Below are 16,831 nucleotides of genomic sequence, written 5' to 3'. Positions count from 1 at the left end.
CGTCGCTGCCTATGTCGGCGGTGGCCGCGGCCGCGGTGCACACGAAGCGCGGGCGGCGGTGCGCGCGGTGCGCGCGGTGCGCGCGGTGCGCGCGGTGCAGGCGGTGCGCGCAGTGCGCCAGGGGCGGGGGTATGGCGAAGGCGGGCATGGAGGGGACGGAGAGGGAGAAGTGGAGAGGGAGAAGTGGAGCGGTAGCGGTGGCGCAAGTCGCAGGAGATACAGGGTGGGTGCGCGGCGGGGGGTGATGGTGACTCGTTGTTGTCAACATGATCGTGGTTGGGCAGAACGGGGAGGGCAGGGCACACGTGTGCACGGTGTGAAAAGGACGACGCGAGATCGGGTCGAGCGGAGAACACTTGAAAAAAATGAGTCGGGAGTTGCAGTCCTACTTCTACCACATTGGCCTGCCTTTTTTTGTGGACGCGACCGCAGACGTGATGCTCGCCTTTGTCCCGACCGTCGCCTTGCCGCGTGGGCGTGCCCCGTCTACATTCGCCCCGTGGGTGTGTGCGGCGGGAAGTCCGGCGGAGAAGAAGGATGCGGCATGGAGGGTGGCGCCGAAGCGACCTGCGCCAGCGAGGATAGCGGGCGCCTTCTTATCGACCGTCGCCCTGGCGTTTGTGCAGTTTGGGCGCGTGCCGAGGGTATATGCGGAGACTAAGACGCCGACGCCCGCCCCGGCGAAGCAGCTCAGGTATGATGGGCGCCAGGAGTTGGATGGGGGGGAGAAGGCCATGTCGCTGACGTTGACGGCGGGGACGTTTGCAGGGCTCTTAGTGTGGGCGTGGAAGAGAAATCGCAAGGAAGATGAGCTGGAGAATGTCCGTATCAAAGAGGAAGTCGAGCGCTTAGATAAGCTCAAGGCGGAGTTTATCGACGTGGAGGAGGACGAGGAGACCATGGATGACGAGGACTTACTGGCGAGCTTGAAGCAGAGGATTGGCGATACGGAGGAGGGCGACGAGGAAGGCGAGGAGGGTGGAGAGGAGTCCGTGTCAGTTGTGGAGGGGGAGGAGGGTAGTGACGAGACAGAGGGCCAGCAGGCCGAGGGCGACACGGATGTCGCGACTTCGGACTCGTTGGATATGCTGAAACGCATGTGGGAGGCGACGGATGGTGACGACGAGGCGAAAAAGGACAAGTCTTGAGGGAGATGCCAAGTCGGCCATTGTTTTTATGGGGAGCTGAGTTGTGCGTGCATGTCCGACTTGCTTATTTTTGGCCGTGGCGAGTGTCTGCGTTGATTGCTTTTCCTTCGTCTCTGCATTTGTGTTACGGCGCTCTGACTGCCGCGCCGGCGCCGCACCCGTTGGGACGATCGACTCTGCAACACACCTTATGCTGCATCACTCTGGTCTCAACCTTGTAATTTTCAAAAATTGCTCCCCGGCCTAAACTCCCTGTTGCGCCCCTGTTGCGCCCCTTTTGCCCGTTGCATCCTGCTTTTGCATCGTCGTGGACACGCCTTTGCCTCACCACCTGTGCTGGTTTTATGTCACAATTAAATCAACTCTATCTACAAATCTAAACGGCCAAAACCTGGCCTTCAACCCTCCCTTACCGGCTTCCCCAAAACGATGCTAATATACAAAAGGCACCATGCGGTACGGCACTTGCAAGCAATATTCATCCCAGAGCGACTTGTACTTGCGCGAGCAGCGCTGATCGTCTCTCATTTCGCGGTGCACGGTGAGCAAAAGAAGGTAGAAAAAGTAAAAGTAGGCCAACGGGGAGGCGCGTCCACAGGGAAGTGAAAAGGAGAGGGCAAGCATGAGATCGCCCGTGTAATTCATGTGTCGTGCTATGCCCCAAAAGCCGGACGCAAGCAGCCTGTCGCCGACGGTGATAGGCGGCTTCCCCCAGATGTGGGTCTTGGGCTGGGTCTTGAACTGGTGTTTTTGGGAATTGGCGCCGCGGAAAACGGCAAAGCCCAGACTGAAGGTGATGGCGATTAGCGCGACCTCAAGGTAGGAGAGCGGACGGGTGTCGTCAAGCAGGAAGAAGTTCTGCACGCTGAAGGCAAAGACGATGAAGACGTAGTCGCCCCACACCAGCATGAGGCCAAAGTGCTCGGCGATAATGTCCCACGTCGACACGATCTTCGGCTCGTGCACAAAGTAATCCCAGATGTACCAGGCGGTGACGAGCTGGTACAGCAGCATCCTGCTGGTGATGAAGCCGAGGTGGTCGAGCTGCTTTGCCAAAAAGGACAAATTGACGATGAGCCAACCAGCCATGGCGGGGCGATACGAGAAGAACTTGACGTCGATGGCAAGGACGGTGGGGTTGAGCTCCGCGCCCATGACGAAGTCAGCGAGGAGGGAGGTGGAGCGGAGCCAGTTCCTGGGCCTGCGAAGGCGGCCTGCGACGCAGAGGTAGACGGAGAGGGCGAGGGCGAATGCGTTGGCGACGAGCAGCAGCTGTGCGTAGTGGTGGACGACCCAGGTGGCGCGCCAGTAGGCGCTCCAATGCGCGACGGCCAGGGCCGTGACGACGACGCCCACGACCTGGAGGCCGTTACACTTGTAGGTGAGGCGCGAGCCGTCGGGCAGGACGGCGCCGGCGTAGGTCTTGCCCGGCAGGAAGGCGCCCAGCACGGCTAGCGTGGCGACGTAGCCCAGGAAGGCCAGGACGACGGGCACCGTGGGGACCGGCAGACGGGCGTAGGGCAGGAGAGGGAGAAGGTCGCGGAACAGCACGGCGAAGGTGGCGCTGCACAGCAGCAGGTAGCCGTGCGCCCACTTCATGGCGGCGGCGAGGAGGAGGGCGAGGAGGAGGGCGAGGAGGAGGGCGAGGAGGAGGGCGAGGAGGAGGGCGAGGAGGAGGACGAGGAGGAGGGCGAGGAGGGGAGAGAGATCAGGGCTGGGCAAGAGGGGAGACGGTGATGAGGCCAATTACAGATTAATCGGATGAATTGGGGAGAATTCAGAGGGTGATTGGGGGCGATCCGGTTACTCAGGGGTGACTCCGTACGCAGCATCGTGCCCCTGTGCAACTCATTCGTCCAGTCTTGTTTTAACCACCCTCTATGTCCGTCCTCTCGCGAGGCAACTTCCCCGGCTATATCATGCTACTCCCGGCTACCACCAACTGCTATCTGCCGTTTTCCATGCGCGTGCGCTGCGCACATGGGCACCGGAACTGTACCCTTCGAAGGGTACACACTGTACACTGTTGCGCGAGAGGTGGGGAGAGGTGTGGGTGAGAGGTGTGGGTGAGAGGTGTGGGTGAGAGGTGAAAATGGCAAGTGGGAGTGGGACATGGGGCTTGAGGAGTGGGGGTGACGGACGCACACACACGCGGAAAAGTGTGTCTGCTTTGGCAGTGGCAATACGGGAAATTGGAGACCCACAATCGAATTTCCCGTACTCGGCAGTGGCGTGGCGCGGGTGGGATAGGGGCAACGTCCAGTACGACTGGATAGGAAATCAGAGACGAATTGGAGCCCTCTGACCGTTCGAAGGGTACAAGGACACCCGTGCAACCAAAAGTTTCACAAGTGAAAGTTTAAAAACTTTCATTGCGCACTGTATTGTATTGTAAGAGCATCACCACCGCCGGTACAGAGGGTGTGTCTTAAGTTAAGATGTTGAGGTGTTGCAGTTATCGCGAGCTGTTAAGACTCTGGTCTCCCTAGGTGTTGCAGTTACTCTTGACAGTTATCGCGAGCTGCTAAGACTCTTAAGACTCTTAACAGCTCGCGATAGACTCTTAAGACTCTTAACAGCTCGCGATAACTGTTAAGAGTCTTAACAGCTCGCGATAACTGCAACACCTAGGGAGACCACCTGGTGTTGCAGTTAACGAAAATTTGATGATTTGATGTGGATTGACATCCCCACCGGTCCGACCAAATCATCAAATTTTTGGAGGAGGGGGCGTCAGATTTAGAGGACTACCGTGTAGGTGATTTAGGCATTTAACTAATCCCCTAATCCTGAGGAGTGGAGCGGATTCTCGACGAGCGGATGGTGGCATCGGCACCCCATCGGCATTGGGTGCGTTCTCGTCAAGTTGCATCCTCCCTGGTTGTACGGCAAGTAAACGTTTTAATCATACGCGATGCGCACCTGGAAAGCAACACTCGCTTTGGCGGTGCTCAATTTATCGGGCACAACATTTGTAACGTGTCGCCATACACAAATCGATGAGCACACATGGGGCGACGCTCTGGGCCGTACAGCTCGACCGACGCCGCCGTGCCACCCCCGTGTACGCGCCTCATTGGCTTTTTCTTGCCACGTCGAGTTCCCTCAAATCCCACAGAGAGGCCGTCCCTGCGAACTACTGCACCGCACAAGTCTCGTCCTCGTCCGGGTCCTCGTCGCCCTCCTCCAAGGCAACGCCCCGTTTCGCACGTCGACAAACCCCGTCCTCCCGTTTCGTACATACTTCTCGCGCCCCCCTCCAGCTCCGCGCCCTTCCCCTTCCCTCCCCCTTCCCTCCCCCCACCGACAACAATGGCCGACCTGCGCGTCGCGTACCAAGGCGAGCCCGGCGCGTACTCCGAGCAAGCCGCGCTGCAGTACCTGACCACGGCGGGGCGCGCGGCCTCCGCGGTCCACTTCCTGCCGAGCCCGACCTTCGCCTCGGCCTTCGAGGCCGTCGACTCGGGGCTGGCGGACCGCGCCGTCGTCCCGATCGAGAACAGCCTCGCCGGCACCATCCACGGCAACCTGGACCTGCTGCTGCGCTACAGCCGCCTCACTATCATTGGCGAGCTGGACTTCCGCGTGCGCCACTGCCTGCTCGCCCTCCCCGGCACCCTCCTGCGCCACGTCAAGGTCGTCCGCTCGCACCCCATGGCCCTGGCCCAGTGCCAGGGCTACCTGGACAAGGTCGCCCTGGTCTCCGAGGTCGCGCACGATACCGCCGGCGCCGCCCGCATCATTCGGAAGGGCCAGATCGCACACTCGGCGGCCATTGCCAGTAAGAGGGCCGCCGAGATTTATAACTTGAACATCCTGGCCGAAGGCATTGAGGACGACAAGAAAAACTTCACCCGCTTCCTCGTCTTGTCCAAGGAGAAGACCCCGTATGTGCCCCACCTGCCGTCCAAGACCAGTCTCGTCTTCTCGCTCATCAACCAGCCGGGCATCTTGTGCCGCGCGCTGCAGGCCTTTTCCGTCACCGCCATTGACTTGTCCAAGATTGAGAGCAGGCATATTCATACCATCGCCGCCGCCCTGTGCGAAGGGGAGGAGGAGATGGATAGGGAGAACATAGAGAAGAGATGGGGGTACGTCTTCTACGTCGATATGGAGCGCCACACCGAGGAGCCCGCCGTGCAGAAGGCCCTCGCCCTGCTGCAAGAGGTCACCACCTTCTTCAGGGTCTTGGGTTCATATCCAAAACATGTTCCAGAGGTCCATGATGTCCACGCAGTTAAGGCATCATGAGGGGAGTCGCAGTACTCGCGTGTATGGCCAAACCCAGAAACATGGCACATGATTGCGCTTTCCTGCAATAATAACGATATAGCGCTTCAATTCGCTCTTGTGAGGGGCCACCTGCCGACGGTTACTACATAACAAAGCAGAGGTATCTCGAGCACAGATAAACCACTGTATCCTATTTTTTAAACTGAAAGTGATCCATTTAACGCGAAGACCCACATTCTTGCACTTGTGTTACGTAGGGTGCCATCGAAGAGCATGCCAGCAATCTCTTGCCTCTCTTAAGGGCTCGACCCCTGCGTACACAGCAGCGCCAATTTACTTTTTTTCGTCAGCCCCGTTTTGACTAGCACCTAAATTAAGCTCGCAAGCTGGCACAGCAATCATCCTTAGCACGCGGAGCGGTGAATCGTCCTATGCTTCTCTCTAACCTAAGTTGCCGAGTCATGCATGCCTACACGCGTACCATCTATACCTTCGACAACGAGTTGCAGTCTCAGAAACCGTAATTATCTTCAAAGTGCTGTTAAAGGGACGGTGTAAATGATGGGGAGAAAGCGGGCACGCTGGGATTCAGCACTGTGTGCTTCGACTTCTCCTCAGCATCTCCGTCAGCCTCCTTGATGGATTGCTTGCCATCACCATCTTCTCCGGTCTCCTCCGCTTCGGTATCGCCATCGCTGTTCCTATTTACACCGCCATTTTCTTCATTTGATTGCGTCGTATCATCGTTCGGCCCATCGGTATCGCCGGTTGAATCCGACTTATCCGTCTTCGTGTCCTCATCTCGACAGCGGGAACTAAATCCGATCGTCCCATCCGGGCCAGTAGGTTGACGAGGTGGGGTGTATAATTTATAAGACGGCGCACGAATTCCGCCATCGTTGGCGGCTTCTTCATTGCCCTCTTCCGCAGCGTGGGCAGCTCTAGGTTTGAACCATTTGATGCCTTGCAACTCCTCCTTTGAAAGTGCTCCGCCGTTAACCGGTTCGGAATTCTTCCTTGGGTTGAGATTACGAGGTTCTTTGGTTCTTCGCCTGTTCTCGTCCTTCTTCGCAGCCATCGTTGCCTTCTGCGCCGCAGTCGCGATATCCCATTCAGCTTTCTTCGCCGGATCTTTGGTGACGTGCAACACTCTGCTGCCATCATCATCAAAACGACTGATATGACCAAGCTCTAATTCCTCACATAGCATATGTATTTTGCGTCTCTCATGGGAATTAAGAGTACAATCAAACACCAGTTCTTCGGCGTTTTCATTCTCCGGCGTCTCCGCGTCCTTATATTCCAAAAGTTTGGCACGGAACTCGGATTCACGTTCCTTGTCGCGCTCTGCCCTTTCTTCAGCGCGCTTCTGCTCATCGACCTTTTTGACGATGTCGCGTTTGGCAAAAAATGCCATTCTCTTGTCCACGGCATTACCGTTCGCATCAGTCTCATTGGTGATATCCTTCTCAAACGTCTGCCTGTTTCCGTTAAAATGGTCAAAGCGGCTGGCAGCCCTTTTTTCGTAGGCCTCCTTCTTTTCTTTCTCCCCCGGCTTGAGTCTTCGATACTCAGCGATAACCTTCCTCTTGTTGATGACCATCTTGCTAAGCTCTGCCAGGGCGGCGGTGGCGTCGGCGGTGGAATGGAAGTTGACAAAGGCCATACCTCGGAATGAGCCTGTCACCCTGTCCTCAATGAGGGCGATGTTCACAAACTCCTTACGTCCCCCCGTGACTTGACGAACGACCTCTTCCAGGGCCATTTGCGAGATATTGTAGTCCAGGTTCTTGAGAACGATGCAGTTGGTCGCAGGCGGAGGCGTGCTGTTGTACCTACTCTTGTAGTTCTTCGGTCCCTTGGGGTGTGGCTGAGGACTAGACTCAGGTGCGGTCGTGGCGAGCTTGGTTGCAGCTGGCACAGCAGCAGATTTGGAAGCAGGTTCAGAAGCAGGTGGCGCAGACACAGGGCTTGCGACCGGCGCAAGGACAGGCGTAACCACGGGGGTGTCGGGCTGATCGGTATTTGAAGTGCTGGTCATAATAGATGGAACCTAGATGGACGCCGACAGGCAGTTAGATTATTTGCAGCGTATTAGAGGATGGTTCCCCCTTTAGATGAATGCCTGGACAATTGGGAAAGAAATATATTTGCAGTCAGAGAAGCGTGGAAAGAAGACTTTGTGAAATAGGTGAGTGTGTCAGTGAGTGGATAAGTGGAGCTGCACAAGGCGGATGGGAGATGAAGCGAGGACGATGAGGGGGGCCGGAAAGTTTAGATATGGGGACAGGTTTAGTGTCGGATATCAAGCTCCGGGGGGGAAGGGAGGGGGAAGGAAGGACAGGGCAGCCTTCTGACTGTTGCTTTTGTAAAGTGTGGCGAAAGATGATATGCAAGCGCAGCGGAGACGGCGGAAGGGCGCCGAGGGCGAACTGCTCAGCTTTATCAAATCGGTAAAAATTGCAAAATCTCTCCCATCGAATCGCCCGTTGCAGCCGCAGCAAAATCGACAGCCTGTCCCCCGTAAACCCACCACCCGTTTTTGAGCATCCTTGCATCCTTTCTAATCGCGCCCGCTTGCACGCGTCCTACTCCTTCCTGTTCCACCCGTATCCATCCCCCGACCCCCCCACCTCACTTCCACGACCGCTCCATGCTTCGCCTACTCCACCGTCGTGGCTTCGCTGCCGTCGCCGCGCGCGGCGACAACTTTTACCACCTGCTCGGCCTGCGAGAGACCTTCGATGTGCCAGCGACGCAACTCGTGGAGAGGTTTAGGGAGATGCAACGCCGGTGGCATCCGGACCGCTTTGGAGGCTCGTCTAAGGAGGAGCGCGCACAGGCCGCCACAATGTCCGCGCGAATTAACGAGGCGTACTCCACGTTGCGAAAACCTGCAACGCGGGCAAAACATTTACTGCATATACGGGGCGAGGGACAGCCGCCCCCGTTGGACCCCGCCTTTCTATCTTGGGTTGTCGAGACACGCGAGGCCATTCTCGAGGCGTCAAGTGATGTCCGAAAAATTGACGACATGAGAAACCAGATGAACGAGGCTACTGCCAGATGCCTTGCCGATCTCGCATATGCATTCGAGGCCGCCGACCTGAGTCAAGCGTCTGCACGTGCGGCCGAGTTGCAATACTTGCAACGCATAGAATCGGCATTAGCCAACACCGAGGTGCGTTCAAATGAGTCTTGAATGTACTGTTGGCGATCTGGCAGTTGTTTTACACACTATCAGTAGTTGCTTGTTCGGCAACCCTCTAGTCGGTCATCATCAATAGCCTATTGTATCGAGCCACGCAGGAGACCCAGTGCTCTCTCCATGTTTTGTACTGCCGTCTTCACGTCTTGAAAGTCCAATGCGCTTGCCGCGTACTTGGCCAGCCGCTGCGCTTCCTGTGTCTGCTTTATTGATGGTCGAAAGTTGGGGTCGATGGCAACGGCTGGCGGCGCCGCGGCCACAGCACGCGGCGCCACGGGAACAACCGGCGGTGGCACTGGCGCAGGCTCCGGTACAGCTGGCTTGGACGGCATCGGCGCTGGGGCGGGCTTTGGCGGCGGCATAGTCGCGCGCGGCTGCGATACTGGCATGGGCGGAGATACCGCAGTTGGTGATGTCTCCTCCTCCGGCGGTGGCACCGGCATGCCGCGAGTTTGCTCTTTACCGGGCGGGAGGGAGGACTCGATTTGTTTGATTGATTCATAAAAGCTGGGGCTCGAAAAGGCGCTTACTTCAGGTTGCTCAGTGGTGGGAATATTCATGGAGGGCACGTTGGGAACGGCCGCGATATCAAGCGAGGGAGGCGGCAGGCCGCCGATATCCAGCGAACGGGGGCCTTTCACGGTATTGAGATCCAACGCGGGTGCTTGTGGGGGCGTTTTTCTGATCGCAGGCAACGGCGAAGGCGCGTCGCTAGACGGGTACTTTGGGGCGACGGGCGGAAAATCCGTATGGGGCTTGCTCTGCGGGTAGAGCGGCTCGGCAGGCGATTCGTACTCGTACACTGGCGGGGCGGGCGGGACGCCACTTGTGTCCTGCGCTGGCTGGAAGGCGCGTTCCTGGATTTCAGGGGGCGGGGTGGGGCCCATCTCAGCCTCCGCAGCGGCTTTCTCGCGCTCCGCCTTCTCGCGGGCCTCGGCCTCACCGGGGGCGCCCGGCATGGGCTTGCGCCCCTCCTTGAGGGCCTTTGTAATATCGGCGGCCTTCCATTTCGCGTAGCGCAGACGCTCGTCGAGCTCGGGGCTCAAGGGACCAAACACGGAGCAGACCTCGAGGAAACACATGGCCGCGTAGAAAGTGAGGGCGGTGTCCTTTGTGGCGAGCTCGTTGCGATCGTCCGTATCGGCGCGGTCGAAGACGGTGAGGGCAAACTCGATCACGGCGGCGCGGTGTGAGTCTTTGTCACCGGGGGGCAGGGCCGATTTGGCGGTTTCGCACTTCTCCAGGAGACCCGTGACAAAGCGGTTGGCGGAAGTGTCGGCGGCGTCGCGCAACTCGATTGCTTTCGTGAGCGAGTGGTAGTTGCAGTAGTAGGCGACGACGGGCTGCACGGCTTCGATCTCTCTCGCGCGCGCCATGAACTTGCGGATGGGCTTGAGCGACTCAGGCCAGGCGGTCATTTCGGGAGTGCGGAGTTGAGGGTTTGGAAAGGGAAGGAAAGGGAGGAATGCAGGAGAACGGAGCCGTGTTGAAGTAGTGGGGAGGAGTTGAAGAGGGAGGTCGGGGGCGGAGGAGGGAGGGTGATGTTGCCAGGTGGCGAAATAGGGACGCAAGTACGGTGCAAAAGCGCTGCGTGGCGCTGGAAGAAGCGTTCCCAGAGGGAACCCAAAACGGGCTAATTTCATATACAGCAAGGTTCTCTGTCCCTGCTGGCGCTCGTGGCGCGCGATGGCACGTTGATTCTACATTGTATGTCAACAGAAACTATCACGCTCGCTCGAGAAGGCAACACATCAACATCATGTAGATAGTATCTACATAGATAGTATCTACTAGATACAGCGAGCCCACGAGAAATGGACGAGCAAGAGCATTTCCGCGAGAGAAACCGGATTACAGTTCTGAGATTCGAAGAAACGCTTTAAACATCCTCCCATGACCCATCTCCTGCAGCCATCTCCAGCAGCTCGTTTGCCTTTGTCAACATTAATACAGCCCAGTCTGTGCTCATCTTCTTTACGGTAGCGTAGTATCATCCTAGTCCCCCCTAATCATCCTAATCCCTGCACCTTTGTCTAAAGCTCCCTAAAAGGAAATCCCTCCTCCCTCCTCAACCACCCTCTCTCCTCCAGTCCTCCGGCAACCACATGTATCGAATACGCATGCCGACTTTTGTCACTCCTATTCTCTTTGCTCTTATGCACGACACGCCCATCCAGCATAACCAAATCGCCCTCCCGCATCGGCAACGCCATATACCTATCTTCCGGATACGCATCCGCATCCTCCTGCCCCTCGAACACCATGCCCTGCTCCCCCCTGACAAACCTCTTCATCTCCCTGCCATCCCTATGGCTCCCTGGCACTGCCCACAGGCACGCGTTCTCCTCATCCGCGTCCTGCAGCGCCCACCAGTAACCCAAGCATACGCCCTCGCTCGCCCGCACGAACGTCGCGTCGCGGTGCGCCGTCACCTTTCCCCCGACGCGCGCCCCCTTCAGGATGTACATGCTCTGCACCAGCACGGCCGGCGCCACGCCCAACGCCGCCGCCACCGCGCGCACCTTCTCCTGCCGTGAGAACGGCCCGAACACCGCGTCCAGGTCGTGCAGCGCGTGCCCGATCTTGTTGATGGCCGGCGACGCGTCGTCGCCCGCCTGCTTCTCCTCCAGGAAGCAGGATATCCTCGACGCAGACCGCAGAAAGTACCCGGCATCCATCTTCCGCGTTTGCTCCTCCGTGGTGAAGACAGAGGCCGGCGAGGACGTTGGCCTGGCGTTGTGGAAGTCGCCAATTAGTTTGTTGGCTTGAGCGCGCAGGGAGGACGTCTCCGCGCCGGTGCAGAAGGAGGTGAAGATGACGTAGCCGCTTTCGGAGAAGTGCGTCGTCGCCGCTTGCATCGTTGCGGGGGTGGACATGCACACGCCCCAGTCAAAATAGCCTGCCTTCGTCGTCATTGTGACTTTGCAGTGATGCAGATTGTGAGTGACGGTACGAAGGGCTCCGCTCTTCACGTCGTGACCCGTATCTCTATTTCATCCTGCTGATGTTTTTAATTTGGCAGCCTCGTTGGGATGTGAAGGCCGACCAGTACAGTAATAATTATTCCTTAGGATTAACCTCATTATCTATCGTCTGTTGATCCGGGCCTGCGACTCTTTCGCTATCCATCACGCCTGCTCCCCGTCCCGACAAAGACAAAGATAAAGAAGCCTTTCCCTTCACCTGCTTTTCAAAAATGGACACTCTCACGGGGGACTCGGAAAGCGAAGACGACACACCACGCCCAGTAAGTCAGCCACGTTCCACTCCCGGTGCCACCCGATTGAACCTGTTTTCCGCTGCGTCCCGCTGACCCATTTCCCTACAGGCCCTTCCACTCCCGCCCCTAGACGCCTTCCCCCGACCGCACGACGGCCCCCCGACAACTGCCGAGCAATACCTAGCGCAGGTGCGGCGCGAGGCTGCCGCCCTTCCCCAAGTCTTCGTCTCGCGTCTAAACCCGCCGTCGCCGCCGCCCGCGAAGCCCGCGCTGCATCGCCTACGTCTACCGGATACGCCCGCGCACCTCCTCCCGGACCCGCACTGGCAGGACGAGCTCGTGCTTGGCTTTGCGCGCCTGCAGGCCAGTCTGATGGCCAGGCGCGCGTCGGGCGCGCATGCTGCCCGTGGGGTTCCCGCGCGCGGAGAGGCTAAACAGTGGGAACAGATTATCATGGGCCATGCCGAGACGAAACCTACGCTCAGGTTCTTTTTGGCACTGGATCACACCGTGGCGGTCGAGGCCCTCAGGGCGTGCGATTCCGTGCTGGCGGCGCGCGGGTTTGCGAATAAGGACGCTCTGAGCAAATTTACGCCGTGGACGACCGAGACGGTTTTGAGGTGGACTTCCGACGTGCTCCTTTTTGAAAACACGTTGTGGTTCCTGTTTCAGCTGCTAGCTATTCTCTCGCCGTAAGTATTGACCGTTTATCACTACCGCTCGCTGCTTAGCAATGTTTTTTTCCATTGCTCTGACCTTCTTTGTTTTTTATTGGACCAAGTCCCGTCGCTGGTGACACAGCGGCCGTGATACGTTCGGTACTGCGGAAGGTAGTAATCGGTCGTCTTCTGTGCGTAAGTTTTCAGGGCAATACCTTTTGCATTTGGTGTTTTGCTTCGGCTGACTTTTTTAACCGCCTTGTGTCTGTGTTCACCATCTTGTGACTTGGTGCAGGATCCGCATGCTTACAGATTTCTGGACGATTTTGAAGAGATGGATTGGGACACAGACTTGGCAAAAGCAAACGTCATCATTACCATTTTGGAAAGACTTTTCCAGCAAGGAGACACGCCCACTTAGCGTTCATCTCATCACTTGTTCACCACCATCACTAGCGTGAATGAACCTTCAACGACTAACTTTCCATCTACATATGCTCTAACGAAGGCAGTGAGAAGATGAAATGCAGAGAAGAAGATGTTAGTCCGGCAATCATGAATCCGACGCCGAAGGAAAGCGAGGAGTGCAGCAAAGCAAAACTTACTTTCCAGTCATTTTCGCAATCCCAAACCGCGGCTTGAATGAATCAAGCGTCATCTCCATGACCAGGGTATCGCCTGGCACAACAGGCTTCCTCCACTTGACTCTATCCACGCCACCAAAGAAGAAATCGCCCTTACCATCCTTGATGGGATTCTCCTCGTGTTGTAACATGACAATGCCGCCCGTCTGCGCAAGCGCCTCAACTTGCAACACGCCTGGCATGATCGGTCTATCCGGAAAATGGCCAGTGAAATGCGGCTCATTGATAGAGACGTTCTTGATCGCGACGGCGCGCTTCCCGGGCTCGTACGCGACGACTCGATCAATCAGCAGGAAGGGATAGCGATGGGGGAGGATCTTCATCACCTGCTCCACGGACAGCACCTCGGGCCACTTGGTGGCGGATTCCGACATCTCGCTTGCGCTCTTAGTTTCAGTCTCGGGTTGTGCTTCGACGGCCGCAGTCCACCGTGGGCGCGCAGTATATACGCGTGGCCGCGGACATGTGGAGAGATTTTGCTTGCGGCTTCCGATGACTAGCGGCGCTTGTGAAATGAACCCAAGCCCCATGATAGAAGATAGAACGGTTCGCTTGAGTTGTTGTTGAGTTTGTAAAGATTTTCTTGTACCTGCAATTGCTCTTTCGGCGGGGTTGAAAACACGCCAATACAGTGCGGGTCGAAGGCTATCTGATCTCTGCCGATGGTGACCTTCTGATCCCTATCTCGAAATCTGAGAGGCGATGCCCTCTCACAAGATTGAAATGGTGATTGCAGACACTTGGCGCTTATTGGTTTGGTAGGGTTTTCAACCAATGATTCTGCCGTCAGAGTAGGAGCAGAAGGCGTTGCTTCCCGCCAATACTTTTGTCCAGGAATGTCTTCAGTCCGCACCACACCGAGGCCAACCCTTCTGATCTTAAAAGCTGACGGTCAAAGGCCGAGGTTGAGCACTTTCCACCTCTCTCGCCCACATTGATCAGCCCCACCCGCCAACGATGTCCTCATCTCATTCACTAGGCAAGCGTCCACTCGAATCGCGCCCTAGCTCACACGTCTCCAACCACACGACAATAATTCCCAAGCGCCCTCGCCAGCAATGTCATGACTCTCACCCAAGCACCAACCCGTCCTTGAAAGCCCTGCAGAGCGCCTGGAAGTCCTTCGAGTCCGACGTCAACACGGCCCTGCTCGAGCTACGGTCACCCAAGTTTGAAGACATTTCAAACGTCCTCACAAGCCCCCCCGATGCGGGCCAAGTGCCTGCCGTTTGCATCAACATGGGCGCCGCCGCAGCCGCCGGAGACCGAGCAGAGGTCTTCAGATCAGTGCTCAAACATGTCGAAAGCGCTGCAGACGCCACCATACTGCCATTTGAGTCGGCCCATCACTCCACTATGACTGCCGTCACAGATCATTTGGAGGCCGTTCCCGAGCATGAGGCTGTGATTGTTGCTGTTGAGGATGCCGATGCCTTTCCCGAGGATACGCTCAGAGATTTGGTCTACCTTTGCGGTAAAAGGCGCGACGCAGCAATGGAGCTGGAGGGGGCGGACAAGGCGTCTGGGTCAGGTCCTCGTGTAGCTATTCTGTTCGGCCATGGCACATCTGCGAATTCTCTCCATTCTGCGTTAGGAATTGAGGAAGCTGCTGTGATCGCGCCAACGAACGTTGACCTGCCGAATTCAACACATTGCTTTCGGACCATCGTGGAGAAAGTACTGGCACGTCGAGAGCACCCCATCTTGTTTTGTCAACCTGTTTATGACCTCATTGAGACTGAATTTTATGCAAGGGAATCAACCATTTCCGTTGTAATGCGCTCCTTGTATCAAATGTATTCTCTCCACTGTTACCGCCAACCGCTAGCCGCTGCGTTTTCAAAGTGGACGCTGTCCAAGCAACGAGGACGAGGAATCGAGTTGAGTGGTTTTGCCCTGAAACAACTAAGAGAGGATGTTCCTTCTGTTCGTAGCAAATTGACCGAAGGACCTTTGGATGACAAAAAGCTTAAGGGGCAGGCGACAGAGTGGTGCTCTGAATTATGGGCATGGCGAAGGAGATGCTACATTGTCGAGCAAGTGGTTTACAAGCTAATTAGAGTCTTGCAGGCACCAGAGAGAGGATGGACAAAGGCGAGACCTAACCATTCTGATCTTCGTTTACACATTTTTCGCTCGTTCCTGGTCAAAGAACAGGCCGGTGCTGATCTGGACGTGAGGGGTGTCGCCAGATCGATTGTGAATCGCATTAGAAAGAGTAGCCGACAGCAAATGCTGAAGGCAATCGAGGCCATGAAGGAAACGATGGAGGCATGTGAAGTGGAGAATGACGAACAACTCACAAGTACCGTAGAGCGGTTGAAGGACTTATCGGAGGAAATGGAGATGGCGCTTAGGCGAGTTGAGGAAGAAGGACCCCGCGGGCATTCTGGTTCGATCGCCAAGTCAGTGTCCACAAGAAGAACTATTGCAAAGGGTGGAGCTGCGGCAAAGCAAAGACGTGATGAACTGTTGAGAAGCGCCAGAGTGGAGCACAAAGAATCAAGCGTGATGAAAGTGCCGCGAGAAGCACTAGTCGGAATCTTCAGCGATTTACTGGATCTAGTCGACAAGCTGGCGTCGCATCCCATGCATGAAGTTTTACTGTTTTCCGACGTCGCGGCACTGCAAGAACTATCGGGAGGGCTTGGCAGCACTTCTGAGCCTCGTACTTCATTCTTCAACGCAATGCGTCGGCCGTCGAATTGTCTTGGCTCGATCCCAGAGAATTCAATTCCAGATACCGTCCTGGGATACAGGCTTCTTGCAGAGGGCGGCCGAATGAAGAATCTTTACGACTGGTACCACTCATTTTCGACGATGCGAACGGTTGGGGCCGTCGAGCGGGACGCCGACGGAAACATCACTGGTTTAAAAAATGTCTCCCCCGCGGAAACACAGGTGCGCTTCTCCCGTGTTTGTGCAGAACTAGAATTCCTGGGTCTTCTGAAACATACAAATCGCAAGACGGATCATGTGCTTCGGTTGACGTTTGAATAAAAAAGTATCAGGGTGCCTAGCTTTTATTAAAGGCGGGCGGTCAAAGAGACGCCGTCGCCATCTCGGCAAGCACTCTTTCGCAGTTAGAAAAGTCTCATTGCTCACATAACGATAGCAAGTCCAGCCCCATAAAAACCCGAAAAGCATACCGCGTCTCCTGCTTCAAATGCCCTTCACTTGCCCAATCCGCAACACGTTCTCCTCCAAAGACGGGCGATCATCATGGCACCATATGTACACAAACACAACTACGACGGCGTGTGCACCGCACCCACCGCCCACATCCTTCCTATCACTCATCGATACTGCCCCGGTCCCGCCGGGGGTTGCTGTTGGCCTGGTTGCATACCCTGCCCCATTCCCGACTGAATACCACGCCCCTGCATCGTAACAATCTCCTTAAGCTGTAGGACATACGTCCGGTGCTCTGGTTGCAACGCATCAATCTCCTGCTGCGTCATAGCCATAACCCTCCTAAGAATGGCCTCCTGATCGTCCATCGCCCCCTGCTGCGGCAGCTGCTGCTGCGGCAATGGCTGCTGCTGCGGCAATGGCTGCTGCTGCATGCCCATGCGCTGCTGCGGCGGCGCCGGGCCAGGCGTGGGCATGTGCATCGGGGGGCGCTGCCTCGCCATGCCAGGCGGCATCATGGGCGGCTGCCCAGGTCCGCCAGGCGGCCCCCCTGCACCGGGGCCCATGCCCGGGCGCGGTGGCATCCG

The 16,831-nt window shown here is 56.8% G+C and overlaps 10 protein-coding genes; 4 read left to right on the top strand and 6 right to left on the bottom strand.

Annotated features, from left to right (window-relative positions):
* Nucleotides 1-365: 365 nt before the first annotated feature.
* CHC_T00003467001 (hypothetical protein) lies at nt 366-1,519 on the top strand. XM_005715184.1 is given in 2 exon segments: nt 366-1,148; nt 1,149-1,519. The coding sequence occupies 1 exon segment, from the start codon at nt 366-368 to the stop codon at nt 1,146-1,148; it is 783 nt and encodes a 260-aa protein (XP_005715241.1). The 3' UTR covers nt 1,149-1,519.
* Nucleotides 1,520-1,580: 61 nt separating this feature from the next.
* CHC_T00003466001 (hypothetical protein) lies at nt 1,581-2,747 on the bottom strand. Its single transcript, XM_005715183.1, has one exon. The coding sequence runs from the start codon at nt 2,745-2,747 to the stop codon at nt 1,581-1,583; it is 1,167 nt and encodes a 388-aa protein (XP_005715240.1).
* Nucleotides 2,748-4,460: 1,713 nt separating this feature from the next.
* CHC_T00003465001 (hypothetical protein) lies at nt 4,461-5,399 on the top strand. Its single transcript, XM_005715182.1, has one exon. The coding sequence runs from the start codon at nt 4,461-4,463 to the stop codon at nt 5,397-5,399; it is 939 nt and encodes a 312-aa protein (XP_005715239.1).
* A 300-nt stretch (nt 5,400-5,699) lies between these two features.
* Nucleotides 5,700-7,939, bottom strand: CHC_T00003464001 (hypothetical protein). XM_005715181.1 is given in 2 exon segments: nt 5,700-7,537; nt 7,538-7,939. 1 exon segment carries the CDS (start codon nt 7,937-7,939, stop codon nt 7,538-7,540), a length of 402 nt encoding a protein of 133 aa, XP_005715238.1. The 3' UTR covers nt 5,700-7,537.
* Nucleotides 7,940-8,256: 317 nt separating this feature from the next.
* CHC_T00003463001 (hypothetical protein) lies at nt 8,257-9,965 on the bottom strand. XM_005715180.1 is given in 2 exon segments: nt 8,257-8,669; nt 8,670-9,965. 1 exon segment carries the CDS (start codon nt 9,963-9,965, stop codon nt 8,670-8,672), a length of 1,296 nt encoding a protein of 431 aa, XP_005715237.1. The 3' UTR covers nt 8,257-8,669.
* A 657-nt stretch (nt 9,966-10,622) lies between these two features.
* CHC_T00003462001 (hypothetical protein) lies at nt 10,623-11,504 on the bottom strand. The gene has a single exon (XM_005715179.1). It carries the CDS (start codon nt 11,502-11,504, stop codon nt 10,623-10,625), a length of 882 nt encoding a protein of 293 aa, XP_005715236.1.
* Nucleotides 11,505-11,785: 281 nt separating this feature from the next.
* Nucleotides 11,786-12,505, top strand: CHC_T00003461001 (hypothetical protein). Its single transcript, XM_005715178.1, has 2 exons — nt 11,786-11,836; nt 11,918-12,505. Exons 1-2 carry the CDS (start codon nt 11,786-11,788, stop codon nt 12,503-12,505), a joined length of 639 nt encoding a protein of 212 aa, XP_005715235.1.
* Nucleotides 12,506-12,900: 395 nt separating this feature from the next.
* Nucleotides 12,901-14,047, bottom strand: CHC_T00009190001 (beta-hydroxyacyl-ACP dehydratase). The gene is made up of 3 exons (XM_005715177.1): nt 14,003-14,047; nt 13,074-13,792; nt 12,901-12,967 (listed from the first exon to the last, which is right to left on the bottom strand). The coding sequence occupies exons 1-3, from the start codon at nt 14,045-14,047 to the stop codon at nt 12,901-12,903; spliced, it is 831 nt and encodes a 276-aa protein (XP_005715234.1).
* Nucleotides 14,048-14,069: 22 nt separating this feature from the next.
* On the top strand, nt 14,070-16,112 carry CHC_T00003460001 (hypothetical protein). Its single transcript, XM_005715176.1, has one exon. The coding sequence runs from the start codon at nt 14,070-14,072 to the stop codon at nt 16,110-16,112; it is 2,043 nt and encodes a 680-aa protein (XP_005715233.1).
* Nucleotides 16,113-16,758: 646 nt separating this feature from the next.
* CHC_T00010038001 (RNA recognition motif-containing protein) overlaps nt 16,759-16,831 on the bottom strand; it is an 813-nt gene continuing 740 nt past the window's right edge. Inside the window, exon 1 of the mRNA XM_005715175.1 lies at nt 16,759-16,831. This exon is cut by the window's right edge and continues 740 nt beyond it. Coding sequence (XP_005715232.1) covers nt 16,759-16,831 — 73 coding nt within the window.

The sequence above is a fragment of the Chondrus crispus genome, genomic scaffold (genome assembly GCF_000350225.1).
Source record: "Chondrus crispus Stackhouse genomic scaffold, scaffold_19, whole genome shotgun sequence".
In the NCBI taxonomy this organism is placed as follows: Eukaryota; Rhodophyta; class Florideophyceae; order Gigartinales; family Gigartinaceae; genus Chondrus; species Chondrus crispus.
The sequence above is the reverse complement of the archived record's forward strand: the minus strand, read 5'-3'. Positions and strand labels throughout refer to the sequence as shown.